General features: G+C 39.8%; 1 protein-coding gene across 4 annotated transcripts in view; it reads right to left on the bottom strand.

Annotated features, from left to right (window-relative positions):
* MYO16 (myosin XVI) overlaps window positions 1–22,984 on the bottom strand; it is a 702,722-nt gene that overhangs the window by 306,309 nt on the left and 373,429 nt on the right. For all 4 annotated transcript variants that reach the window (XM_073014491.1, XM_073014490.1, XM_007960876.3 and 1 more), the window contains exons 13-15: window positions 21,357–21,484; window positions 16,792–16,897; window positions 6,789–6,906 (exon numbers count right to left, since the gene is read on the bottom strand). In XM_073014491.1, the coding sequence (XP_072870592.1) occupies window positions 6,789–6,906; window positions 16,792–16,897; window positions 21,357–21,484 (352 nt within the window). The remainder of the gene's footprint in view (window positions 1–6,788; window positions 6,907–16,791; window positions 16,898–21,356; window positions 21,485–22,984) is intronic.

The raw sequence follows: 22,984 nt of genomic DNA, 5'->3' as shown, positions 1-22,984 counted from the left end.
ATGAGGTATGGAAGATCCAATGAGCTGCCCAAGGCCAGCGGGCACAAAGTAAACGAGCCAGGACTCAACCCCAGGCCTTGTGGCTTGTAAAGACTACAGAGGGAACTCAGAGCTTAGAATCAAGCTTAGAATCAAGCTTTTGAGCTCGCTGAATGCATTGCCGATGGTGATGAATTTGGCCCTCTGCATATTCTGGGTGCAGTTGAAAGCATGGCCTTATGGACTCTCAATGTCTTCCAGTCCTTTACAAGTAAGCTCTTCTAAAAGTCCTTCACCCTGTTTTTGGTGAACAGAATTCTCTTCAATAATGAATACTCCAGAAGAGGAGATCATTTTCTTGTTTGAGAACTTATCTGGTCAACAGCTAAGATTTACCTTGATAAAGAGAATGACTCCATTTTGAAAATCTAGCTGCTAAGTGAGATTTGGGACATGGCTGGTCATATGCTCTTTTCACAAGCCCCCTCAGCCAAATAAGATTTATGAAGATGCACTGAGGCCAGTGTTCTTGGCACCCCTTTATTAGCACTGGCTCCTTTGCAGAGGCAGCCTGATTAAACCATTAATAACTCCCTCATGATACTAGAAATAGTCAACTTCAAAAGTGGTTTATTTCCAACTAAATAAAAAGCAGCTGAAAGGAACACAGGAGACCATGGAGTCCGGTCCTCTAATTTTATAGCCGGGTAAAGAGAATCAGTGACATTCACCTATTCACCTGAGTTTACAACTCGGTGGCCAACCTGCAATTTGATCTAGAAGGCCCTTTTCCATGTGCCCAGCTACCTTGCATGAAGATGGTTTTACAACCTGATTTGTCGCTCCCAGGAAACAGGTGACTTGCAAGTAAATTAGAATAAGAGAGAGCTCACTAAAAATGTCGCTATCACATATTTTTGAAGATCCAAAACAATAAAGTGATTATTTGATAAGAATGAAGACAGTATATTATTTTACTTTATCTGTGCAAGTTCGGTGAGACAGTTTTGTGTACTATATAAAAAACTGCACACACTCAAAAGTGAATGAAAATTTATGGTTTTGTACCCTTAAAAGACAAGGAATGATCTTGTGCAGAAGAGAAAGAACTGTCATTCCCTTTCCAGGAACAGATCCTAAGTGGTCATGTACCCATAAGGAGACGGGTGCAACAGGATGAGAGTGGGTGTTGGAAGTTTCTGGAAGTCAATGGGAAGGACAAGGGCATGAACTTTTCTTTCTTGAAGGAGAAGAAACTATTTCCCCCACTTTTTTTCACAATGAACAAAAACTGTATAGCCCTACAAAATACTTTATTGCATACTACGTTACACATAATCTGTAAACACATATTTTCAGGACCAAAACTTTTTGGAAAACATACAAGAATATGTCATTAATATCATAAATTGATTTGTATGTCACATAATGTAAACCTCTTTGCATGCTCAGATGAAAAATACAAATTGGTAGGGATTCGGGCAATGATATCAGCAAATTACCTTAAGCCTCAAATAAAAGGTGCTGTATGGCTAAAACTAAGTCATTGTTGGCAAAGTTTTCCTTTTATTTATACAATAACTTTTTATAAACTTGTCTGTGCAGTGATAGTAAGATGTTTTATAAGTCACTCAATCCTGAAGGAGGGTGGCACTTACACCAGTGAACCTAAATAATCATATTTTAAAATAAATAATCAGATCAGGGAAAATACTGGACTAGAAGCCAGACTAGAATGTTATTTATAAATTACATTTTCCCCCAAACAAGAAACAGTCCTTACTTATCTACAGTTAGTGTTTCATAAAACTGAGGCTGGTATTTTTTATATTATGATTTGTGGTTACATCTCTGATGAAAGACTTGACATTAAATTATAAAAGTATAACTAATAGTAACAATGAAAGAAACAGCACCTATCAATCTTCAAATTAGTATGATGATACTCCCTGTCCAATAAAATGGTAAAAACTGTTTCATAAATGCTGATAATTTAAAGAAAAACAGTCTACCATAAAGTATAAACTCAATCTGTAATCAACACTTATTTGAGCTGGTTTGAGAGAGAGTAGCATTACTACAATTTGATTAACTATTTTAGTGAACATTTACAATTCAGAATGCTTTTACAGGGGACTAACTTGAATGACTAAGCTCTCTTTAAAATGTATGTGAAGTAGTTTAAGTTAATGTGTTTTTTATTTTTCTTTCATAAAGAGTCTTGGCAGCCGATTGAATTATTTAAAAGTATCACTAATGTATAACAAAAGTATCATTTACTGATAGCTTCTTAAAGTATTCAGGGTGCCCATTTTTTTGAGCGGTGATGATTTCATTCTTAAACTGAAAATCATTTTAAAGCAAAAATTCATACAATGGATCTCCATTACTCTTTGTTACAGGATGGATTTTGTCCTAAAAAAAAAAAAACCCCAAAACTACATATTGAAGTCTTCATCCCCAATACCTTAGAATATAACCTTCTTTGGGAATAGCATCAATGCAGAGATCCAGTAGTCACCCCTTATCTTCAGTTAATACATTCTAAAATCCCAGTGGACCCCCGAAACTGAGGATAGTACCAAACTCTGTATGCATGATGTTTTTCTATACTTACACATCTATGATAAAATTTAATTTATAAATTAGACACAGCAAGAAATTAACACAGCAACTAATAATACAATAGGACAGTTGTAACAATATGCTGTTCACAATTCCAGGGGTAGGAGATTGTTTCCTACCATGGATCTTAGCAACCTCAGCATACAATTTGTTTTCTTTCCTTATTAAGTTGAGAACATTCACCTTTTCATGAAAAGGAAGCACTTTTCAGTTTCTCTTTGGCCTATGCAAATTTCCAGCCTCACCACTCCTATACTCTGACGCCATTATTAAGTAAAATAAGAGTTACTTGAACACAAACACCAGGAAACTGGCACCATCTGATAACTGAGAGAGCTTCTACGTGATTAACAGGTGGGTAGCGGAGACATCGTGGATACACTGAACAAAGGGGCGATTCACTTCCCAGGCTGGATGGAGTTGGAGGGCAGGAGATTTCAACACATTTCTCAGAATAATATGCAATTGAAAACTTATGAACTGTTTACTTTGAGAATGTTCTGTTTAATATTTTTGAACCACAGTTGAACTCGGGTAACTGAAACCACAGAAAGCGAAACCTTAGTTTAGGGTGAAACTACTGTACTCAAGTTACAATAAGGTCATACTGGAGTAGGGTGTGTCCTAATTCAATGACCTACCCCATACTGGAGTAGGGTGCGACCAGTGTCCTTTGGAGAAGAGAAGAGACACAGGGAAAAGGCCATGAGCCAAAAGAGGCAGGGACTGGAGGAATGCATCTCCAAGCCACGGAGCACTGAGGATCAGCAGCAACCATCAGAGCTAGGAATGGGCAGGGGAGGTTCCCCCAGAGAAGCCAAGAGCTCGTGCATCTACAGACACCTGAATTCCAGACTTCTACCCTCCAGAACTGTGAGACAATTAATTTCTGCTGTTTCCAGCCACCACATTGGTGTTCATTTGCTACTGCAGCTTTCGAACACTGACATCTAACACGTTCTAATATCAACCCTGTTCAGTCTATGCTAACAGGCACAGGAGACAAGCACATGCTATTAAGTTACTCTGGGAGACATGGGAACATCAGATCCACAGCTGAAAGAGTGCTTTCATTTTTGGACTTAAATAATGTTGAGCCCTAGGCAGCATCTTTAAAATTATCTGGTCCAGCTGGTGTCTGCCCCTTCCTCTTGCTTAGGCACGGCCAGCGTAGGCGTGACAGAGTGCGTGGCAGACGTGAGGATGTTGCACGGCAGGTTCTGATGACTGAGTAAAGACGTTCCTTCTCGGAAACATCGACCTGCTCTTTGTAGTACACACAACATACCTTTGTACTCAAAACTCTTTCCACGTAGTAAAGGATACTTGAAGGAATCTGTCCTCTTTCTCTTGAGTTATTTCTTTTTCAGTGTAAATATTTTTAGTTTTGTCAACACTTTCCTCCAAAAACATGACATTGGAACTTTCACTCTCCTGATAAACATTTTCTGAACATATTCCTTTTATTTCTCTTCTTAAAAACAGGAAACAACTGAGTTCCCAGTCTCACCCCTTCAGGGCACTGTGGGTCCTACCATGTTTATGATCTAGGCAGTAGACTTCTATGAATGCCATCTCAGCACTGGCTTTATTACTTTGTTTATAGCAGTTTATTACTCTTAAATAAAAACATTAAAAACGATCACCAAATCATTTGGCCAGAGTTTTAAAAGAACACAGCAGGAAGCTATGAAACAAACAAACATAGGTGATAAGAAATAAATTAAGGATGTTAATTAGGGGAACAGAAAGAGTAAAAAGGCCATCCGGAAAGTGGAGAAAGGTGGAGCATGCCTGTCATCAATGCCCCGATTGCCATTTCCATAAGAGGAAAATAAACTCTACACAAGACTGAAATTATAGCGAAATTACGGTCACAGTTCCTCAAGGATTCAGAGAACTTTTCTGGGCCTCGAACTGCTCCAGGCCCATCATTATGAATATGCATCACCTCTGGGTCTCCATGCTGCCTGGACAAGCTGCCCGAGAGGTATATGTGAGGCTGATTACGCTGAGCATGTGAGGGACCACGTGTTCACTGAGATTGTTGATTAACAGAAGGCTCAGTTAATCAGTGTTTACAACAAAGTTTTCCAGTTCTTTTTAATATGTATATAAAATTATTTTCTAAATTAACGTTCCTAAAGAAAAGGACCCTCTAAACTCTATCCAGAAAAATAAACAAGAGGGAAAAAAAAAAGAAAAAAAGTTAGTAATGGATGACACCTTCAGAAGCTGGTTATTTTTCTCTCCCTCTTGGTAAAGGAAACAGGAAATTGAGAAGAAAAATTCATGCTGGTGATACCCCAGATGAGCTTCTCCTCCTTGCACTAGTTGTGCATAAACACGAGTGGCCTCTGCTTTCAGCTCTCAGAGCTCTCAGACACTCATGTCCCATGAATCACCTGGGAATCTTGTTAAACTGCAGTCTCCACCAGCCAGTCTGGAGTATGGCGTCAGATTCTGCGTCTCCAAGAAACTCTGAGTGATGACGCGGTGCTTGTCCTTGGGCCACATCTTTGAGTGGCAAGCGGCTGGAACACGGAGCTTTCAATGTTTCAGCTTCCTACTTTTGGAGAACTTACTACCCACTTAGAGAAGATCGCCACAGCCCACCAGTCACTAAGAGCTCAGCGGGGAACCTGTGCTCAGTATTATAGAAGTAAATCTGGCCCTTTCCCCTGGAGGAGCACACCTGGCCAGGTGTTAGGAAACCGAGACTGGAAAACCAGAGCTTGAGGCTCGAGACAGTTCTCCGATGAGGTCTTCATAAAAAGGCAGACCTTCAGAACTCTAAGTCATGCATTTAAAAAACAAATCAACAAACAAATAGCTTTCCTTTTGCACAACTTAACCTTCTAACTTCAACATCTAAAAGCATCTTTTTTTTTTTTCTTTTTTTGGAGACAGAGTTTTGCTCTCGTTGTCCAGGCTGGAGTGCAATGGTGCGATCTCTGCTCACCACAACCTCCTCCATCTCCCGGGTTCAAGCGATTCTTCTGTCTCAGCCTTCTGAGTAGCTGGGATTACAGGCATGTACCACTACACCTGGATAATTTTGTATTTTTAGTAGAGATGAGTTTCCCCATGTTGGTCAGGCTAGTCTCAAACTCCTGACCTCAAGTGATCCGCCCACCTTGGCCTCCCAAACTGCTGGGATTACTGGCGTGAGCCACTATGCCCAGTGCATCTTTTCTTACTCTTTTATGCATGTTATTTGTCACATTTAATTAGTAGAAATCTGATTCTGACACAGACTTGCTGCAAAATGCAATGATTTTGTTTCTAGATTATAGTCAAAACTAACTTTTGTTTCCTGAAGGGAAAATAGGGCAACTTTAAACAGCCAAATAAAATTAAGCTCTTTCGGAAATCATTTATAATAATTGGCAAATGTTTAAGTGCTGACAGCTGTTGTAAAAGTTTTTTTTAAATATTCAAGTATATCAAAAATTCTACCTATGATTGTATTTATATTATTAATTTGCATGAATTTGTTTTAATTGGAAAGATGTAAAATCCTAGGTGAATTATAAATTAGTTGAATTTTAAATAAGGAGTTTTCATAAAATATACTTTAAGTATTTAAATCAAATATGAAACAGTGTCTGTTTGGGTTTAGTTTGGTGATTATTTTGATGTTTAGATTTAATTCAATCATTTAACTATATGGATTCAGTTTTATTTCAAATAGATTTCAATGTGTGTTATGTGAAGAAATTATGTATAATACTAAGGTATTATTTATTTAATTAAAGTATTTGAGTTTGTTTCTATGTTCAGCAAGGATGATTCCTTTCAGCTATGTTTGGTTTGGGTTTGGTTTATCATTATATAGTCTATAAAATAATCATCTTGAAAAGGTCCAGCTTGCATTTGAGAACATTTTTCAATTCACAATAACTTCAGCACTTGTCACCTGATATCCCAGGTACGTATACACACACACATATACACACACACACACCCCCCCTCATCTGAGTGCCTGACTGTTGATCCTTGTTCTAATGTAACACAAACTTTCCAGAAGTATCTTAAGCTGTTTACAGATATGGTTGTGATGAAGAATAGATTTTTTCTCCCAGCATTGATTCATACATGGTGTCTCCATCATGTGCTTGTGTGCAACGTGGCCGCATGCTGGTTCCGCACAGGAAATCCACATTGGCAAATGCTGCACTTACCTCCAGTTAGCTGTTGTTTCCTCTCACAGAACTGCAGTTCAAAATACTTGATGAAGCAACTGGACAAATCATTAAGTGTGGTCTTGGCATGTCCAAAGGCTTCTAAGATGCACATGACCTGTGGGAGAGGAGAACATTTTACTGAACTGCTCATATTTTAAAAAATAAAATTGATGAGTAATAGTCAGCAACGATGCAGGGAATACTTCTTGGTCTGAAAGTTTCTCTCCTGCTCATATAATGCCATATTGAATTTTTAAGACTCCTTTTTCCTCAAAGGCAAGCTACTAGCATCCTATGTCTCAAATTGTGGCTGCTGTTCATAAAGCAATAATAGACAGAGGACTTCACGACACTGCACTCTCCTTGTACATAAGAGAAGGAAAGCCATTCTCTTCACACACAGCCCCAAGCTTAACAAATGTTATTGAGATTTCACACCTGAATAGAACAGTAAAATAGCATTTGCATTTTGGAAGGGAGGGAGTCATTTGAATTAATATAAGCAATAGTCAGAATGTATTTTACAATAATACATTTACTTAAACATCAGGATAGAACATTCCTTTGAACCCTTATTTACTTTCCACTCATACTCTTTTCAACCCTGACCCCAGTTTATCCTCCCTGTACTGTGCTTTGGCCTCACACCAACTATTCTCTCCCACAGGGTTGCAGCAAAACTCCCAGCTGAGCTGCTGTGCCGCCTTTTCTCGCTGCCCTGTGTTTTGTTGCAGACTGGCAAGTTTGTGGCTTTGCAATTGCTATGATAAAGCTCCTCAGACCCACCCTGGGGGCTGAAATTCTTCCTTGACATGTTTCCTTAAGCATTAACAGTAGAATAAAAGTCACTGCTTCTTCATCAATTGACTCTGCTTGTGCAGGTGATGGGGACCAGCAATTCTCCAACATGTACGAGATCTGGAGGGTTCACGGGTGTCTCTGTCTTTCATGATAGTTGCGTTCCATGCGGTTTCTGCGTCAGCCACAGGAGGGAGTACAATAACACCTTATTGATATGTGGACTAGTTTTCCTGTTCCCTAGGGTTTCTAATAGCGTTTTTTGAGAACACTATCCTATTTTTTTAAGTGCTTTGATCCCACTCTTTTTTTAAATTTATTTTTTATTTTTTGAGACAGAGTCTCGCTCTGTCACCCAGGCTGGAATGCAGTGGTGCGATCTCAGCTCACTGCAGTGGTGTGATCTCGGCTCACTGCAACCTCTGCCTCCTGGATTCAAGCAATTCTCCTGCCTCAGCCTCTGGGGTAGCTGGGATTACAGGGGCATGCCGCCACGCCTAGCTAATTTTTGTATTTTTAGTAGCAGAGACAGGGTTTCACCATGTTAGCCAGGCTGGTCTCAAACTCCTGACCTCGGGTGATCTGCCCACCTCCGCCTCCCAAAGTGCTGGGATTACAGGCATGAGCCACCGCACCCGGCCGCTTTGATATCACTTTTAAATTTCCTGGCCTTTGCTACATTAAGGAGTTGAATTAACCTGGAAGTATTTTATACTGTGAAAGATTATAAAACACTTTGACGCTAACCACAAATTAAAATATGCTACAAGTTGTGATAATAGTGAAGTATGTTAAAACTTCTGTGTTTGAAGTTTGAATTTGGGAGACAAACATATACTCATTTCTTACAAAAACTTTATGCTTTAGGTCTGTATATAATAACCTAATTTTAAAGATGATAAAAGTAAATTGATAGCAGTGATAATAGCAATGCTTTCTGGGAAAAAAATGAAATAGTAACTTCGTTTTTGTATCTTTTCCTATAATCTAACATGAAATCTGTAGTGATGATATACATACAGTGAAAACAGCATAATGATAGCACATTTTAAATATTAATAATATTACATTAAACAATTATTTTAAAAGTCTTAAAAATAGGATAATCTTTTAAAATATTGTGCTTCTAGTTATTCTGGTGTTGTGTCTGATCAGTAATGTGTTGATTATTCTTGGAAAAACGACATTACAGGTAATTAATAACTTGTTCCCCAAACAGTCAATATAGGGAAATGGTTAAATGCATGTGCCTGGAAGTGAGAAGGAGCTACCCCCACACCCCAACACTGCTACTGAGAGCTGATGTAACACTGAGGAGGTCTTCTGAATTCCTCAAACCTCATTTGTCGTTAATTCTCAAGCAGGAATAACTCCTTCAGTGTTTGTCAGTGTCTGCTGTGTAAAGCACTCAGCTTTTCGTCTGGCACAGAGAAAACATTCAGCAAATAACAACAGTGAATTTTACTTTTGTGAGTAGCAATAGACAACACTCCTGTCATGCTCACTATGTGCCAGGCAGTGTTCTAACGTGAGATGTGTCTGTGCTTGTGTGTTCTCTGTTGACTCTCGGAACCAGTGTATATTACACACTGCTTTATAAGAAAAATGACAGAGACGAAGTAGTTTTCCCAAGGCTCAAAGGTTGTCAACAATGAACCTGGGAGTTGAACCTGGGTGAGCTGGCTTTCAGAATCACACACTTCACCACCACACTATGCAGTAATCACTGCTGAAATACCAATAAAGGCATAAAAGGCATGAAATGAATATAAAACTACAACTACTTAACAAAATGTAAATACTCCATGGCATTCTTTCACTGTACATTGTCATCCATGAGTCAAGATTAAAATGCTAAATAAACTAGGCAATAACCAGTTTTTATCTTTAATTAGCCATTTGGCCAATAGGTGGCACTAAATAAATGTATTAAGAGAAATACTGAGTGAAACAAAACTGGCATTATTCCGCTGCTCACCTTGATTTCAAAAACAATAACGACAACATTGCACAGTAAGAAAATTTAAATAAAAATATAAATGAAGAAAATTAAATATATATATTCTCAATATTTACTTATTCAAATTTTATTGACTTTTTTTCTATTTATAATGCATGGTATTTTTTCTACAAATTTATGTCCCTATAAGTTGTGGACTATTATGGCAGGAGTTAATCTACTGTATTTTCTAAAAGTAAAAACTTGCTACACCTTAATAAAAAATACTAAATCAGGGGCCGGGCGCGGTGGCTCATGCCTGTAATCCCAGCACTTTGGGAGGCCGAGGCGGGTGGATCACGAGGTCAGGAGATCGAGACCATCCTGGCAAACATAGTGAAACCCCGTCTCTACTAAAAATACAAAAAATGAGCCTGGCGTGGTGGCGGGCGCCTGTAGTCCCAGCTACTGGGGAGGCTGAGGCAGGAGAATGGCGGGAACCCGGGACGGGGAGCTTGCAGTGAGCCGAGATGGCGCCACTGCACTCCAGCCTGGGCAACAGAGCGAGACTCCATCTAAAAATATATATATATATACACATATATATATATATATATAAAATCAATCGATATCAGCCCACTAGTCTGCTCTCTGAAAGCTATTGCATAGTAAATCCTTATTTAAGTGATTTCAACGGAATTGAATATTCTTAAAGTTGAAGTTCATTTGAGCCAGAGTTGGTGAAAGTTCCAGGTAGTTTCTTCCTGAAACATGACTTTTCTATTCCAATAAATTTAATGTCATGGAAAATCCCCTGCTTCCAATGTTTGAAATTCAAATGCAGGGATTAGAAACAAAACAGCCCTTCCTAACTGCTCTTAAATGGCTCTGAAATTGTATGGGGGAACAAAGCCATGTCTGTGGTGATCGGGTTCCACCCGTCCATCTACCAGGGGGTAAAGTGCACTTGAAGCACAGGACAAAGGCATGTGAGCTCAGGTAGGCTTTTAAGATGGGCCAAATGAGGTGTAAGACTGACAGAAATCCTTCAGTCACGTCTCTTAAGTTTTTGACCTGCATATAATCGCCAAAAGTCATTTCTGGACCTCAGTGCTGCACTCTCTCACTTTCTAGTTGTTACCAACTAAATCTTCCTCCTCCCCTCTCTTCTCCCGAAACCTCCTTCAGGGAGAGTACTGTCTGCTGTGATAGTGTGAAACTTATAGTTTCCACCCAAACCCTTTCACTTTGGGTTCTCTTGCTCCCCATACTCCACTGAGATGGTAATCTTTATTTTAACAATGATGCCATTATTGTCAACCACAGGAACACTTTCTCTACTCCTCAGCATCTGCACAAAACTACACTGAAGACCACCCCAACACATCCTGACTGATACGGTTTGGCTCTGTGTCCCCACCCAAATCTCAAGTCAAATTGCAATCCCCACATGTCAAAGGAGAGACCTGGTGGGGGGTGATTGAATCATGGGGGGCAGTTTTCCCCATGCTGTTCTCATGATCATGAGGGCATTCTCATGAGATCTAGGGTTTAAAACTGCTAGTTTCCCCTGCACACGCTCTCTCTCCTGCCATCATGTAAGACATGCCTTGCTTCCTTCTCCTTCACCTCCTGCCATCACTGTAAGTTTCCTGAGGCTTCCCCAGCCATGCAGAACTGTGAGTCAATTAAACCTCCTTTTTTTTTTAAATAAATTTCCTAGTCTCAGGTAGTATCTTTGTGGCAGTATGAGAACAGACTAGTACACTGACTTTTACTTCTCTTCATTCTTTTACTACACATTATTTGATAACTGCTGATCCAAATGACCTCCAATGAGTATTTTCCTAGGATTCGAGGCAAAATTGTCTCCTTTAGAATGAACCAGGCCCTCTCAGTGGAATGTACAGTTTGTGTGCTTGCTACACACCTGGTCCTGCCTGCCAGCATTCCCCATGTTGGCCTGTGTGATATTCCACAGTGGAGTCTCACAACCAAACATGGCTAAACCATGTCTCTAATCAGCTCAGTGTCCTCTCCTCTTAGGGCCACCTAGTGAACTTTCCTTTCATCTTATCCTGACTTTCAAACTTTCTACTAGATAGCTCCATAGATCACGGCTGTTCAAGGATGTTCTTTTCTACTCATTTCTTTAATTCTATTTTCCTTTCAGGAAGTATAGGAAGTACTCACTTAATATCATCAATAGGTTCTTGGAAATTTCTACTTTAAGCAAAACAATGTACCTTCTAATGAAACCAATTTTATCATAGACTAATTGGTATAAACAAGAGTTAAGTTTTTACAGCAGACAGGAAATAGTTTTGCCTCAAGCCACAGTTTCCAAGAACCCATCAATGACATTGTGAAGATTTATCGTACTGGTTCATCTCTTAAATATACTTAATTTCACTAAACCCTCTAATTTTATAAAGATTTACAGTAAATTAAAAAATGTATTCAATGCTTGTATTTAATTCCTGTACATATACTCAGATGATTTACAGATATGATGGCTGATGATTTTCGTGAACATCTTGGACACTGAATGATATTTGTGTGGATAATAATTTAAAGGGAAACAATAAAACCATAGCTGACATGGAATTTAAGCCATGCTCAAACCTGGGCAATATTTTTTCATGAGACGAGAAGTCATTTATTTACGACATCTTTTATTTGTCATGAGGAGTGAATAAAACACACAAGTTAACTAGAATTAGTTTTACTTGAAATATGCACTGCTATTATAATCTGGACTCCCAGATGCTAATTGATTTGGGAGGGTTATATCTAACTGATCCAAAGGAATGCATTTTAGAATGTATTTGTTTGAACTAAAATTTAAAGCCAATTTACATAAGGTAATAGAGAATGCATTAAAGAAATTATACAGCCTGCTGTCTCCCAAATGATCATTTTAATAGATGACTGTTTATAACTTAGAGGGGAAACTATTGTTCCTTGTCATTATGATTAAGTCATCAGTTTCTGTCATTTCTGTTAGTTAACGTGAGGCTATTTTAGAACCATGTTGTTTTACATGTACTCTAACTCTTAAGTGTCAGCCGTCAGGATATTAACGTATTTGAACAAAGAAGATAGGTTATGCTATTTTCCCAAGTTGACTCTCAATGTTAAATTATTTTGAGCAGTCAGGTGCAGTGGCTCACACCTGTAATCCCAGCACTTTGGGAGGCTGAGGTGGGTAGATCACTTGAGGTCAGGAGTTCGAGACCAGCCTGGCCACCATGGTGAAATACCATCTCTACTAAAAAATACAAAAATTAGGCAAGTGTAGTGGCACATGCCTGTAATCCCAGCTACTTGGGAAGCTGAGGCAGGAGAATTGCTTGAACCTAGGAGATGGAGATTGCAGTGAGCCAAGATCGTGCCACTGTACTCTAGCCTGGGTGACAGAGCAAGACTCCATTTCAAAAAATAAATTATTTTGAGCTTACTGTAGAATTATACAGGTGCTCAATACAGTATGAGCTTAGTAGATGGTTATAAATTAAAGTCATTAATGAACACACATGATACCACAGATATTCAAAAAACTGATTAATTATGCAGTCTTTTTAAAGAGAAAAGTCTACAGAATCAGACATAAGCTTAGGGATCTATTAGAGCAGAATAAATTTTAAAATTACTTATAATTCACAGGTATAAAATATGTAAAATCATACTAATTTATTAATTAAAAAATCAGTTATTCTCATTTCTAAATGAGGAATCAGATACTATAAATTTCCAGAACATGCCAAGTAACCACCACCATGGTAGAAATCACTCTACACTGTAGCAACCACATAAAAAAGCAGGTGACACAGAAACAAACACAAATAGCACAATATTCATTGGGCAGTATATTTCCGTATTTGTAACTTTTGAACCTTTAGATGGCATTGACTTAGGAAATGATTTAAGTGTAGCTGTCTTGCACGAATGTAATCAGACACTTTTAAATATAAAATTATGACTGAAATGCAGGTATCCTTCTGTAAATGTGTGTACGGCCAGACACATGCCAGCATCAGAGGCACCTCAGTGGAAATTTCACACTGCATCAATATCACACTTTGAAATAAGTGCCAATAGAAAGTTTTATACTTTTGTAACATGGCCTATGATGTGTAGATGCATTATTTTTTGTCAAGGCAATGATATAGCACATATGTACATTATTTCTTGAATGTTATACAGATAAAATTGATTTATTTATAGAAAATCTTATGTTCTGTTAGTATATATATGGAATTGAACACGATTTTCCATGTATGCATTTAGTGGTCTCTTGACCTGCGAGATAATAAACAAATTTTTTTACACAAATGTGTCTTCCCTACACTTGAATGAAAAATAAAAGGTTGTAAAAAAAGGAAGAGAGGCAGAAAAATCCCACTATCTAACAAAAGCAGGGCAGGTAAGAAAAACTGAAGAAAATGTCAATGTTGGTTCTGTAAATCACATACAAGGAAACACACACAGGCCAAAGGTACAGTCTCCTGATGACATACAAATGGTTTGTCCATTAAATTTATTTGATAATGTAAAGTTAACTAAGAAAGTTAACTTAGGAAACTGGGGGTAATTGACTGTGTCTCCTATACTCTCACAATACTTATATTAGTGTATTCATTTATTCCCCACATAGAAACTGAGCTTCTCCCATGCTGTTGAGACAGCATCTCTGAATTAGAGGGACAGGCACTGGGAAGTCACTTTATATTAATAGATGCTTGTGGAATGAGAAAGCAAATGAATGAGACTGCACGGGCCAGGCTGAGAGGGATATATACTCAAAGGTGGCTTCAGCATAGAGTAAGAGGAAGGGGATATAGTGTTCTAAGATTAGAGAAGAAAATAAAAACCACAACAAATGTAACATTGCCAGAAAGAATGCCGGGCCATGCTGATTTATTGGACTTGATGTAAGGGGAACAGAGACTCATTCAAGGGCTTTGAGCAAAGGAGTCTCTGGTGATACAGGCTGATGGCAGTTCACCAGCATCAACTCTCCTCTTCTTCCGTTTACCAGATGAAGTTGAACACATGGCTGCCTAGTTAGCAATGAGTCCTAACTAGATAGCAGCATGACTAAGTTCAAGCCCATAACTGTGATGAGAAGGCAGGCAACGCCTCTGCATATGATGAGCCTTCTCCCTGGACTGGGGCTTGCTGCTCCCTTCCTCTCAGCAGGTGAGAAAGTGCCTGGGGAGCAACAGGGTCTGGGCCTTACCTGACCCTGGGCAGCAGAGCTACCAACCATGGCCTGCCACAGGGACATGCAGTAGAGGATGGCCAAGAATGGCAAAAGAAGGACAGTAACTTAGAATAGTCTCAACAATAATGCCATGTGAGATGACTCCACAGCAGCAATGACTGTGGGCCTGAAGGAAACTGGACAGAATAAGAGCTAGGAGTGATAGAATATTCAGAATGTGTTGGAAATAGAGAAACTTAGTACTGTGCAATGGCTCACGCCTGTAATCCCAGCACTTTGGGAGACTGAGGCAGGTGGATCACTTGAGCCCAGGAGTTCAAGACCAGTTTGGGAAACACAGGGAGACCCAATCTCCACAAAAAAAACTACAAAAATGTGCTAGGCATAGAGACACGTGCCTGCAGTCCCAGCTACTTAGAAGGCTGAGGTGGGAGGATCGCTTGAGCCCAGGAAGTTGAGGCTGCAGTGAGTGGTGATCGTACCACTGCACTCCAGCCTGGGAGACAAAGCGATTCCCTGTCTCAAAAATAAATAACAATAACAGTAAATAAATAAATAAAAATAAAAAAGAAAGACTTCAGTTTTGGCCATGTCTTTGCAGTACACTGTGGCATGTCCAGGAAGTTTGCTGGACAGGCAGGTCTGCATTTTAAGAATGAAAGGCAGGATGGAGATTAGGATTGGGAGCTGCTGGTGTACCCATGGCACTGAGTCATGGTCATCAGCATAAGCAAGGATATAGTATCCTCTAAAATAATATTTTATTTCAACCTTGGGACAATCATCATGAACTTCCAGGTGTCTGGAGTGATTTCCAAAAGAAATACAGAAATGGGGAGGATTCCATCTCTAGGTAGAGGCCCCCAGAAAGCAGACTGTTGAGTTCCATTCTTTCGGATTGGTTATTGGTTCCTGTCCTGTCTGTTCCCCCCACTGCTAGCTGTTCCTTCCAGTGGCCTTTGTCTTCTTCTGATCTGCTATCATCTGAACAAATTTTTTAACAAAACTTGCTAGAACTATGTATAAACCAGAGAATCAGTCTATGGATAAGCACCTGTGGTGGCCTCCTTGACTAAAATTTCTGAGTTTGATTGTGTGGAATGTTTTAGCTTTATTTTAGCTGCTAATGGGTCTTTTCGCTTCCTCCTTGAATCACGGTCATATTTTAGATAGATGAAGTAGCGGGACAGTTAACACTGCAAGTGTTTCTGAATAGAGTTTAAAAACTGTTTTGGCCCCAAAGGTGTATGGCCTGCACATCAAAGTCTTTAGGGTTCACTATTGCCAATTCCTTCAGATAGACTGGAGATTTATTATCAGCCCCCAGTGATCCCCACAATAATTTCTTTTACACTGGAGATTTATTATCAGCTCCCAGTGATCCCCCACAATAATTTCTTTTCTGGCCAGCTCCCCAGAATGTCCTAACACACCCAAGTGCACTTTCTTTTTCTTTTCTTTTCTTTTTGAGACAGAGTTTTGTTCTTCTTGCCCAGCTGGAGTGCAATGGCATGTCTCAGCTCACTGCAAACTCTGCCTCCCAGGCTCAAGCAATTCTCCTGCCTCAGCCTCCCGACTAGCTGGGATTACAGGGACCTGCCACCACACCTGGCGAAATTTTGTATTTTTAGTAGAGACAGGGTTTCACCATGTTGGCCAGGCTGATCTTGAACTCCTGACCTCAGGTGATTCATATGCCTCAGCCTCCCAAAGTACTGAGATTACAGTCATGAGTCCCTGCGTCCAGCCTTAAAGTGCACTTTCTTTGTGAACAGTATCTACCTATATTACATGTTTTAGATCCAACTATTCAGAGCAAATACAAAAAGAAGGTACAAGATATTTTAAATATGTAAAATAAATAAATGTGCACTTGAACAATATTAATTTGAACCCAAGCTCAATAATTTTTTATTCTTTATTTCCACAAATTTTGACCCCCTTATGTCTATTATGATGTCCCCTCCCCTATTTGTAAATGACAATTGACTGAACATCTTCATTCACATATCCGCCAACCCAAACAAAAAACTTACATGTTTGAATCTGGAATCCAGCATGGCCCTGCTGGAGGCAGCCCTGCAGGTGAGGTGTCTTATGATTTGTTTGCTGGCTTCAGACTTTCCTGATCCCCTTTCTCCACTAAGGAAAACAGAGAGGAAAAACGTAAGTTTGAAGGAACTTTGTGCCTTTGAATAAGCTTTGTTCCTTTGAAGCTACTTTGAAGGAACAAGTAAAAATATTAACTGGAGATATTTCTCAGACACAGAAGTGAGGAGGGAATGGCATATTAACTTGCAATGAGTTTGTGGTCTACGTTCACACTTCAGTTTGATGCATCCGTCTGAAATACCTAGTATATGTTTACTGTGTCATGTCCCTGATGGTGCTTCAGATGCTGGCATTACAAATAAATATGACACAAGTTCTGCCATTCAGTATCTCACAGGGTAGAACCACCTAGTGTAGGTGAATTATGCCAGAAAGGTGTCAGGCTGAGAAGGAAGACATAACCGACTTGACTCAGCTTAGCAAGTCAACATAAAGTGAGGCGATCCCATGACAGCACGCTGTGTTGAGATATGCAGGTTCACACGTGGCCTTGGGAGAGCTGTTCATGCTTCATGGGCCTTACAGGAAAGACGTTACCTCTTCTGTGGAAAAGCTGTGAAATCTTTCTGAGCATTCCTTCTCTGTTCTTCGAAATGAAGGTAAAGTACATAGCTACGAAAACTAAGACCGTAAGGTCTTCAGATGTGGATCTCTCAGCAGATCCTAAACCTGACCTGGTTAGGTTTCCTTTGCAGCTTGCTTTCGGTTATGCTGTTCTCTAGTTTGCATGTTTCTTTAATCTAGGAACGATCACTGAACTTTTCATTTGTAACGGCATCACTTCTGATACATCCCAGGCATTCTTCATTAACTCACCCAGTTTTTACCAATGGTAAATATTCTATTCCTGACACTAGATGACATAGGATTAACATAAAATTCCAACACAGTAATTACTATTTCACAGTGATCTGCTCTACAATAAAGTTATTACTTCACCCAGATGAAAAACTCATAAAAACAGCCTTTGCTTATCCGGTAATCAGAAAAACTTTTTAAAGCCCTTTTATGAGTGCTTCCTCGGTTTTCTGCCTGGAAACATCTCTTTTAACAAAGTTGATTAAAAGTGTTTGCCAGAAAAGAAGTTGAAATTTAATTATTTTCTTAAAGTGTCGAGTCGTTAATGGATGCTTCCACTCACTTGTGCAGACTTTTGAACTACTGGGGCCTAAGAGTGTCAACAAATGAGGTATTAAGTTAACATTAGAAAACAAAATGAAATTTTTTCTGGTTTGGTACTGAGTTGTGGGACATCCATTCCAGGAATACTTGCGTTTTGATTGCTAAATCTTAAATTACCCTTTGTAAGTGCTCGTTTTGACACACAATGGACACTCAATAATGACGTGTAAACAACTTACTAAGTTGAATTTCAAATGGCTAATTGTATCATATTAGTAAAAACGGAGAAAGCATGTATGTTAGTCCACACAATCAAGGATGCGGCAAAGCTGTATGAAAGCACACATGGTTTTGAAAGAAGAAAGAGAATCACTAAAATAGTAAGTCCTAGTAACCAAGGTGTGCTCTTCAATTCTGTATATCAGGACTAGCCATACTGGAAGGAGTTCGCCAGTTTGCTTCAGGCAGACAGTCAGGGGAGGGTCCCCTGAGAACCTCCGACCCGCCCCACAACTGCTTACATCAGATGTTTTCTGCAGATAAGGGAACTTGCGCAGGGGCTTTGCCTAAACAAGCCCACGGTGGAAAACTCCGTTCCTTAACACACGTGCAGCAAGGGAAATAAATCAATATGCAGCTGCTCAGTCTAAGCATGCGCACTGGAAGGACGGGGGTGGAGCCAGCAGGAATTTGCACCATAAGCTCCTGTATTCAACTAAGGGGGCATCCGGCACCCCGCTTTCAGGACCCCTCTCTGCTGAGCGCTTCCCTTTCATGTCATAAATTCTACTCCACTCACTCTCTGGTGTCCACACGCCTCATTTTTCCAGGGCAAGAACCCGGACCTAGCTGAGCTAAGGAGCAAAATCCTGCATCAACACCTTCTTGAAACTTGATTGAAGAGATATTTTTTCAAAATAAGGGGTTGCTACATGGAATCATCAGCTGTAAAAAAAATGACCCCAAGGAAAACTAGTTCTGCAGAATATTAATGAGTTCTACTGGATAAAAAGTTCCATGAGCAAATACATGTGAAAACTGTTGGGTTAAACTAAGATAAACGGGGTTCTTCACTGAAACAACTCGCAGGCCGCTGTGCACCCTCTCCCAGGCGGACCCCCAAAGCGCCTCGGCCTGCTGGTTCCTCCTTTTCTCCCCTCAGAGCCTTGCTTAGGACCCACACTTTCAACAATCACCTCTAACAGCTGCAATGGTCATCCTAGAATTAAGTGGGAGCACTCAAATTTACATAAATTCTAAAGAAATAACTAACACATAGAAATAATCTAGTCCAGGGTCTGGCACCCAGTAAACTCTCAATAAACAAGTGTTACTCCCTATCTCGCCAATTTACAGTGCTTTTTCTAAGCAACTTTTTAAAAGTTTTTCCCTATTTATCAAAGGAGGACCAGGAAACTAGACAGATAAAGCAGATAAAAACAGGGTTGCCTGAGTCTAGAATGGGTAGAAGCCCCCATCTGTGTGCCTTTCTCCTCCTTGAGTCTAGAACGAGTAGAACGGTCAAGTGCAGTAGCTCACACCTGTAATCCCAGCACTTTGGGAGGCCAAGGCAGGTGGATTGCCTGAGCTCAGGAGTTCGAGACCAGCCTGTCCAACATGGTGAAACCCCGACTCTACTAAAAATACAAAATTAGCCAGGTGTGGTGGCACGTGCCTGTAATCCCAGCTACTTAGGAGACTGAGGCAGGAGAATCACTTGAACCCAAGAGGCGGAGGTAGCAGTGAACTGAGATCGTGCCATTGCACTCTAGCCTGGGCAACAAGAATGGAACTCCATATCAAAAGAAAGAATGGGTGGAAGCCCCTGCCTCCGTACCTTTCTCATCCTTGTGTCTAGAATGGGTTAGAGCCCCTGTCTCAGAGCCTTTCTCATCCTTGAGTTTAGAATGGGTGGAAGCCCCTGCCTCCGTACTTTTCTCATCCTTGTGTCTAGAATGGGTGAGAGCCCCTGTCTCGGCGTCTTTCTCATTCTTGAACCTAGAATGGGCAGAAGCCCCTGCCTTGGCGCTTTTCTCATCCCTGAGTCTAGAATGGGTGGAATTCCCTGCCTCAGTGCCTTTCTCATTTTTGAGTCTAGAAGGGGTGGAATCCCCTGCCTCGGTGCCTTTCTTATCCTAGAGTTTAGAATGGGTCGAAGCCCCTGCCTCAGCACCTTCCTCATCCTTAGGATGCTTCTGAACCCAGCATGAAAATAACCGCTAGCACGCTGCTTTGAAAACTAGAAAACCAAAGCGTGCACCCATCAGTCTGTGCCTCCATCCTCCATAGAATTTTTGATAAAATGCATATAAATATATAAGTGTTCATTTTAATATTTAAAAAAGCCTTTTGAATTCTATCCAGGTTCTGACTTTACACCATTTTCATTTCACTTTCACTTGAGTTGTGTGCTACTGTACTTACATGTTCAGTTCCAACCAGCACTACTGACAACAACTAAGGCACTACCGTGAGTATTTACAGAGGTTTCCCTCCCTTGTAAAAGTTTGGCCGAATATAAAATATAGGTCTCTGATGCAGATTTTAACATTTAAATGTTTCTTTCGTTTTATATTAATTTATGAGTTAAATCTAGCATTACATTTCAAATTCAAAAAATATTTTGGGCCAAATGCGGTGGCCCATGTCTGTAATCCCAGCACTTTGAGAGGCTGTGACAAGAGGATCGCTTGAGCCCAGGAGTTTGAGACCAGCCTGGTAATATAGTGAGATATCATCTCTACAAAAATTTAAAAATTAGCCAAGTGTGGTGGCATGTGCCTGTAGTCCCAGCTATTTGGGAGGCTGAAGTAGGAGGATCACTTGAGCCTGGAAGGTCGGCCGCAGTGAGTTGTGATCATGCCACTAAATTCCAGCCTGGGTGACGGAGTGAGACCCTGCCTCAGGAAAAAAAAAAAAAAGTTTAGGAAGTAGAATTCAGTGAACTGTGAGCAAAGGTAAATAACAAGAAACAGGCTGAGAAACCTTTGGAAAGAAAGAAAATTGTATTTGGGGCAGCCCTGGATTTTGAAGAACAGTGGTTTAGGTTCACTAATATTGGAAGTTTTTCTTTCTCCGTGTTTTCTTAGGTTCAAAAGCAAAAACTTTTTATCTAAGCTTTAAATCTTGAAACAGAAATGAGTTTCAGGTTAAGTTTGTTAATATTGATCCAGCTACACTTGGGGCTATTCCTAGTAGCCAAGATGTTTCTCCTTTGTAATGAGTCAAATGTACTTATTGCAAAGATATACTGGACCTCAAAGTGCTGAGAAAGTAAATAAAGGTAAACCATGGAAAATTAGGACATCTTCACCGCCAAGCCCCATGGCAAACCTGAGTGTGGCAGACAAGGTTGAGGGGGACTCACCTGAGGATGAAACACTGAGGTCGCTGCTCCTGGAAGAGCTGGTGAAAGGCTCTCTCCACACAGGAGAAGAGGTGAGGAGGCAGTGAGGAACACAGCTTCCCTGAGGAGCTGAAATACAGCTGGGACACCTGGAAAACAGGGCAGCAGCAAGTGGAAAACCTGAGTGAAAAGGCACCAGGATTCCTCATCCCGTAATGAGAGTGACTTATGTCCAAGATACAGAAGTGAATGAATTTCTAATTCTGAATCTCATTGGTATGTAAAAACATTTGTAAAATTACACCCTTCTCTGCACATTTTCAGCATGCATAATGACAAAATGGAGGCTTATACTTTATCCTTCATTACTTGGTCCACAGGCTTTAATTATTCTGCTGTCTTTAAGAAGAGCAACTCACAAAAAAATGTAGTTTAATAGCTGTGCAGTAAGCTGAAACTGTGGTAATTTATACCGAATACAATTTCTCTCAGCAGTATTTAATTTCAATACCATAAGATAGCCAAGGTTTTAAACTTGAATGTGAGAGGCAGTTGCAGCTGAAATGCATGTAAGTTTACAAATTTCTCAGAAAAACAAAAAAATTAATTAATTTTAGAGACACGGTGATTTACAATTATTGCCATAATGATTCATTTCCAGTATTTTTAGTCCTTTTGAATTTCTAGTAAATTCCATTACTTTAGAATAAAAACTCAAGAGTAGGAAGACTTCTTAGCTGTGAAGAAATCAAAGTTATTTTTTATTTTGCAAAATAACTGGCCTATATCTTCAAAGATGTCAAGGTCAGAAAAGTCAAAAGAAGACTGTGGAACTGGTCCAGACTGAAGGAGGGTCAAGGGCATGATGGTTCAAAATGCAACATGCAATGCTGGCCTGAATCTCTGGCTCTATGGGCCTTACTGGGACAATGGGAAATCTTGAACAAGGTCTCTTGATTCAGTGGCAACAGTGCATCAGTAATAATTTTCCCATTTCAATGACTGTATGGAGTTGACATAGGAGAATATCTTTGTTTAAATACCCAGTAAACATATTCAAGGTTGATGAAACTACGTGCCAGCAAAGTATCTTAAAATGGTTGGTGTTAAAAGTTGCTTGTACAATTTATCTACACATTTTAGAGACATTTAAAATTATAGCAAAAATAATTTTTAAAGTAGAATAAATGATTCACGATGAGAGTTAACTGGATGAATCTCACAATGTTGAGTGTGAGTGGTCAGATACATAACAGAACACACTCTATGTCTTCACTTACATCGAGTACAAACACAGGTGACTAATCCTTGCTGTTAGAAGTCAAGTTGGCAGTAGCAGGGAAACTGTTAGCGTTTAAGGGGCTTCTGGAGTGTTTATAACTTTCTGGAGCTGAGTACCACCCACCTGCACACTTAACAACATAAGCACTTTCCTACAAACATTACACCTCAACCAAAACTCCAAAAAACTAAAGTCATCACACAGTGTGGTGCTGGTGCAAAGACTAGATAAATGGATCACAGATCACTTGAAACAGACTAGAGAATTGATGAAGATGAAACGGGAGAGTTCCCTAACTCTGCCCATAGCATGTGACAGCGGTGTGGCTCATCTGTTTGGCCACTGTGTGTTCTCAAACCCCTTATGG

Source organism: Chlorocebus sabaeus, chromosome 3 (assembly GCF_047675955.1).
Source record: "Chlorocebus sabaeus isolate Y175 chromosome 3, mChlSab1.0.hap1, whole genome shotgun sequence".
In the NCBI taxonomy this organism is placed as follows: domain Eukaryota; kingdom Metazoa; phylum Chordata; class Mammalia; order Primates; family Cercopithecidae; genus Chlorocebus; species Chlorocebus sabaeus.
Note: the sequence above shows the minus strand (reverse complement) of the source record. Positions and strands in the feature narration are given on the sequence as shown.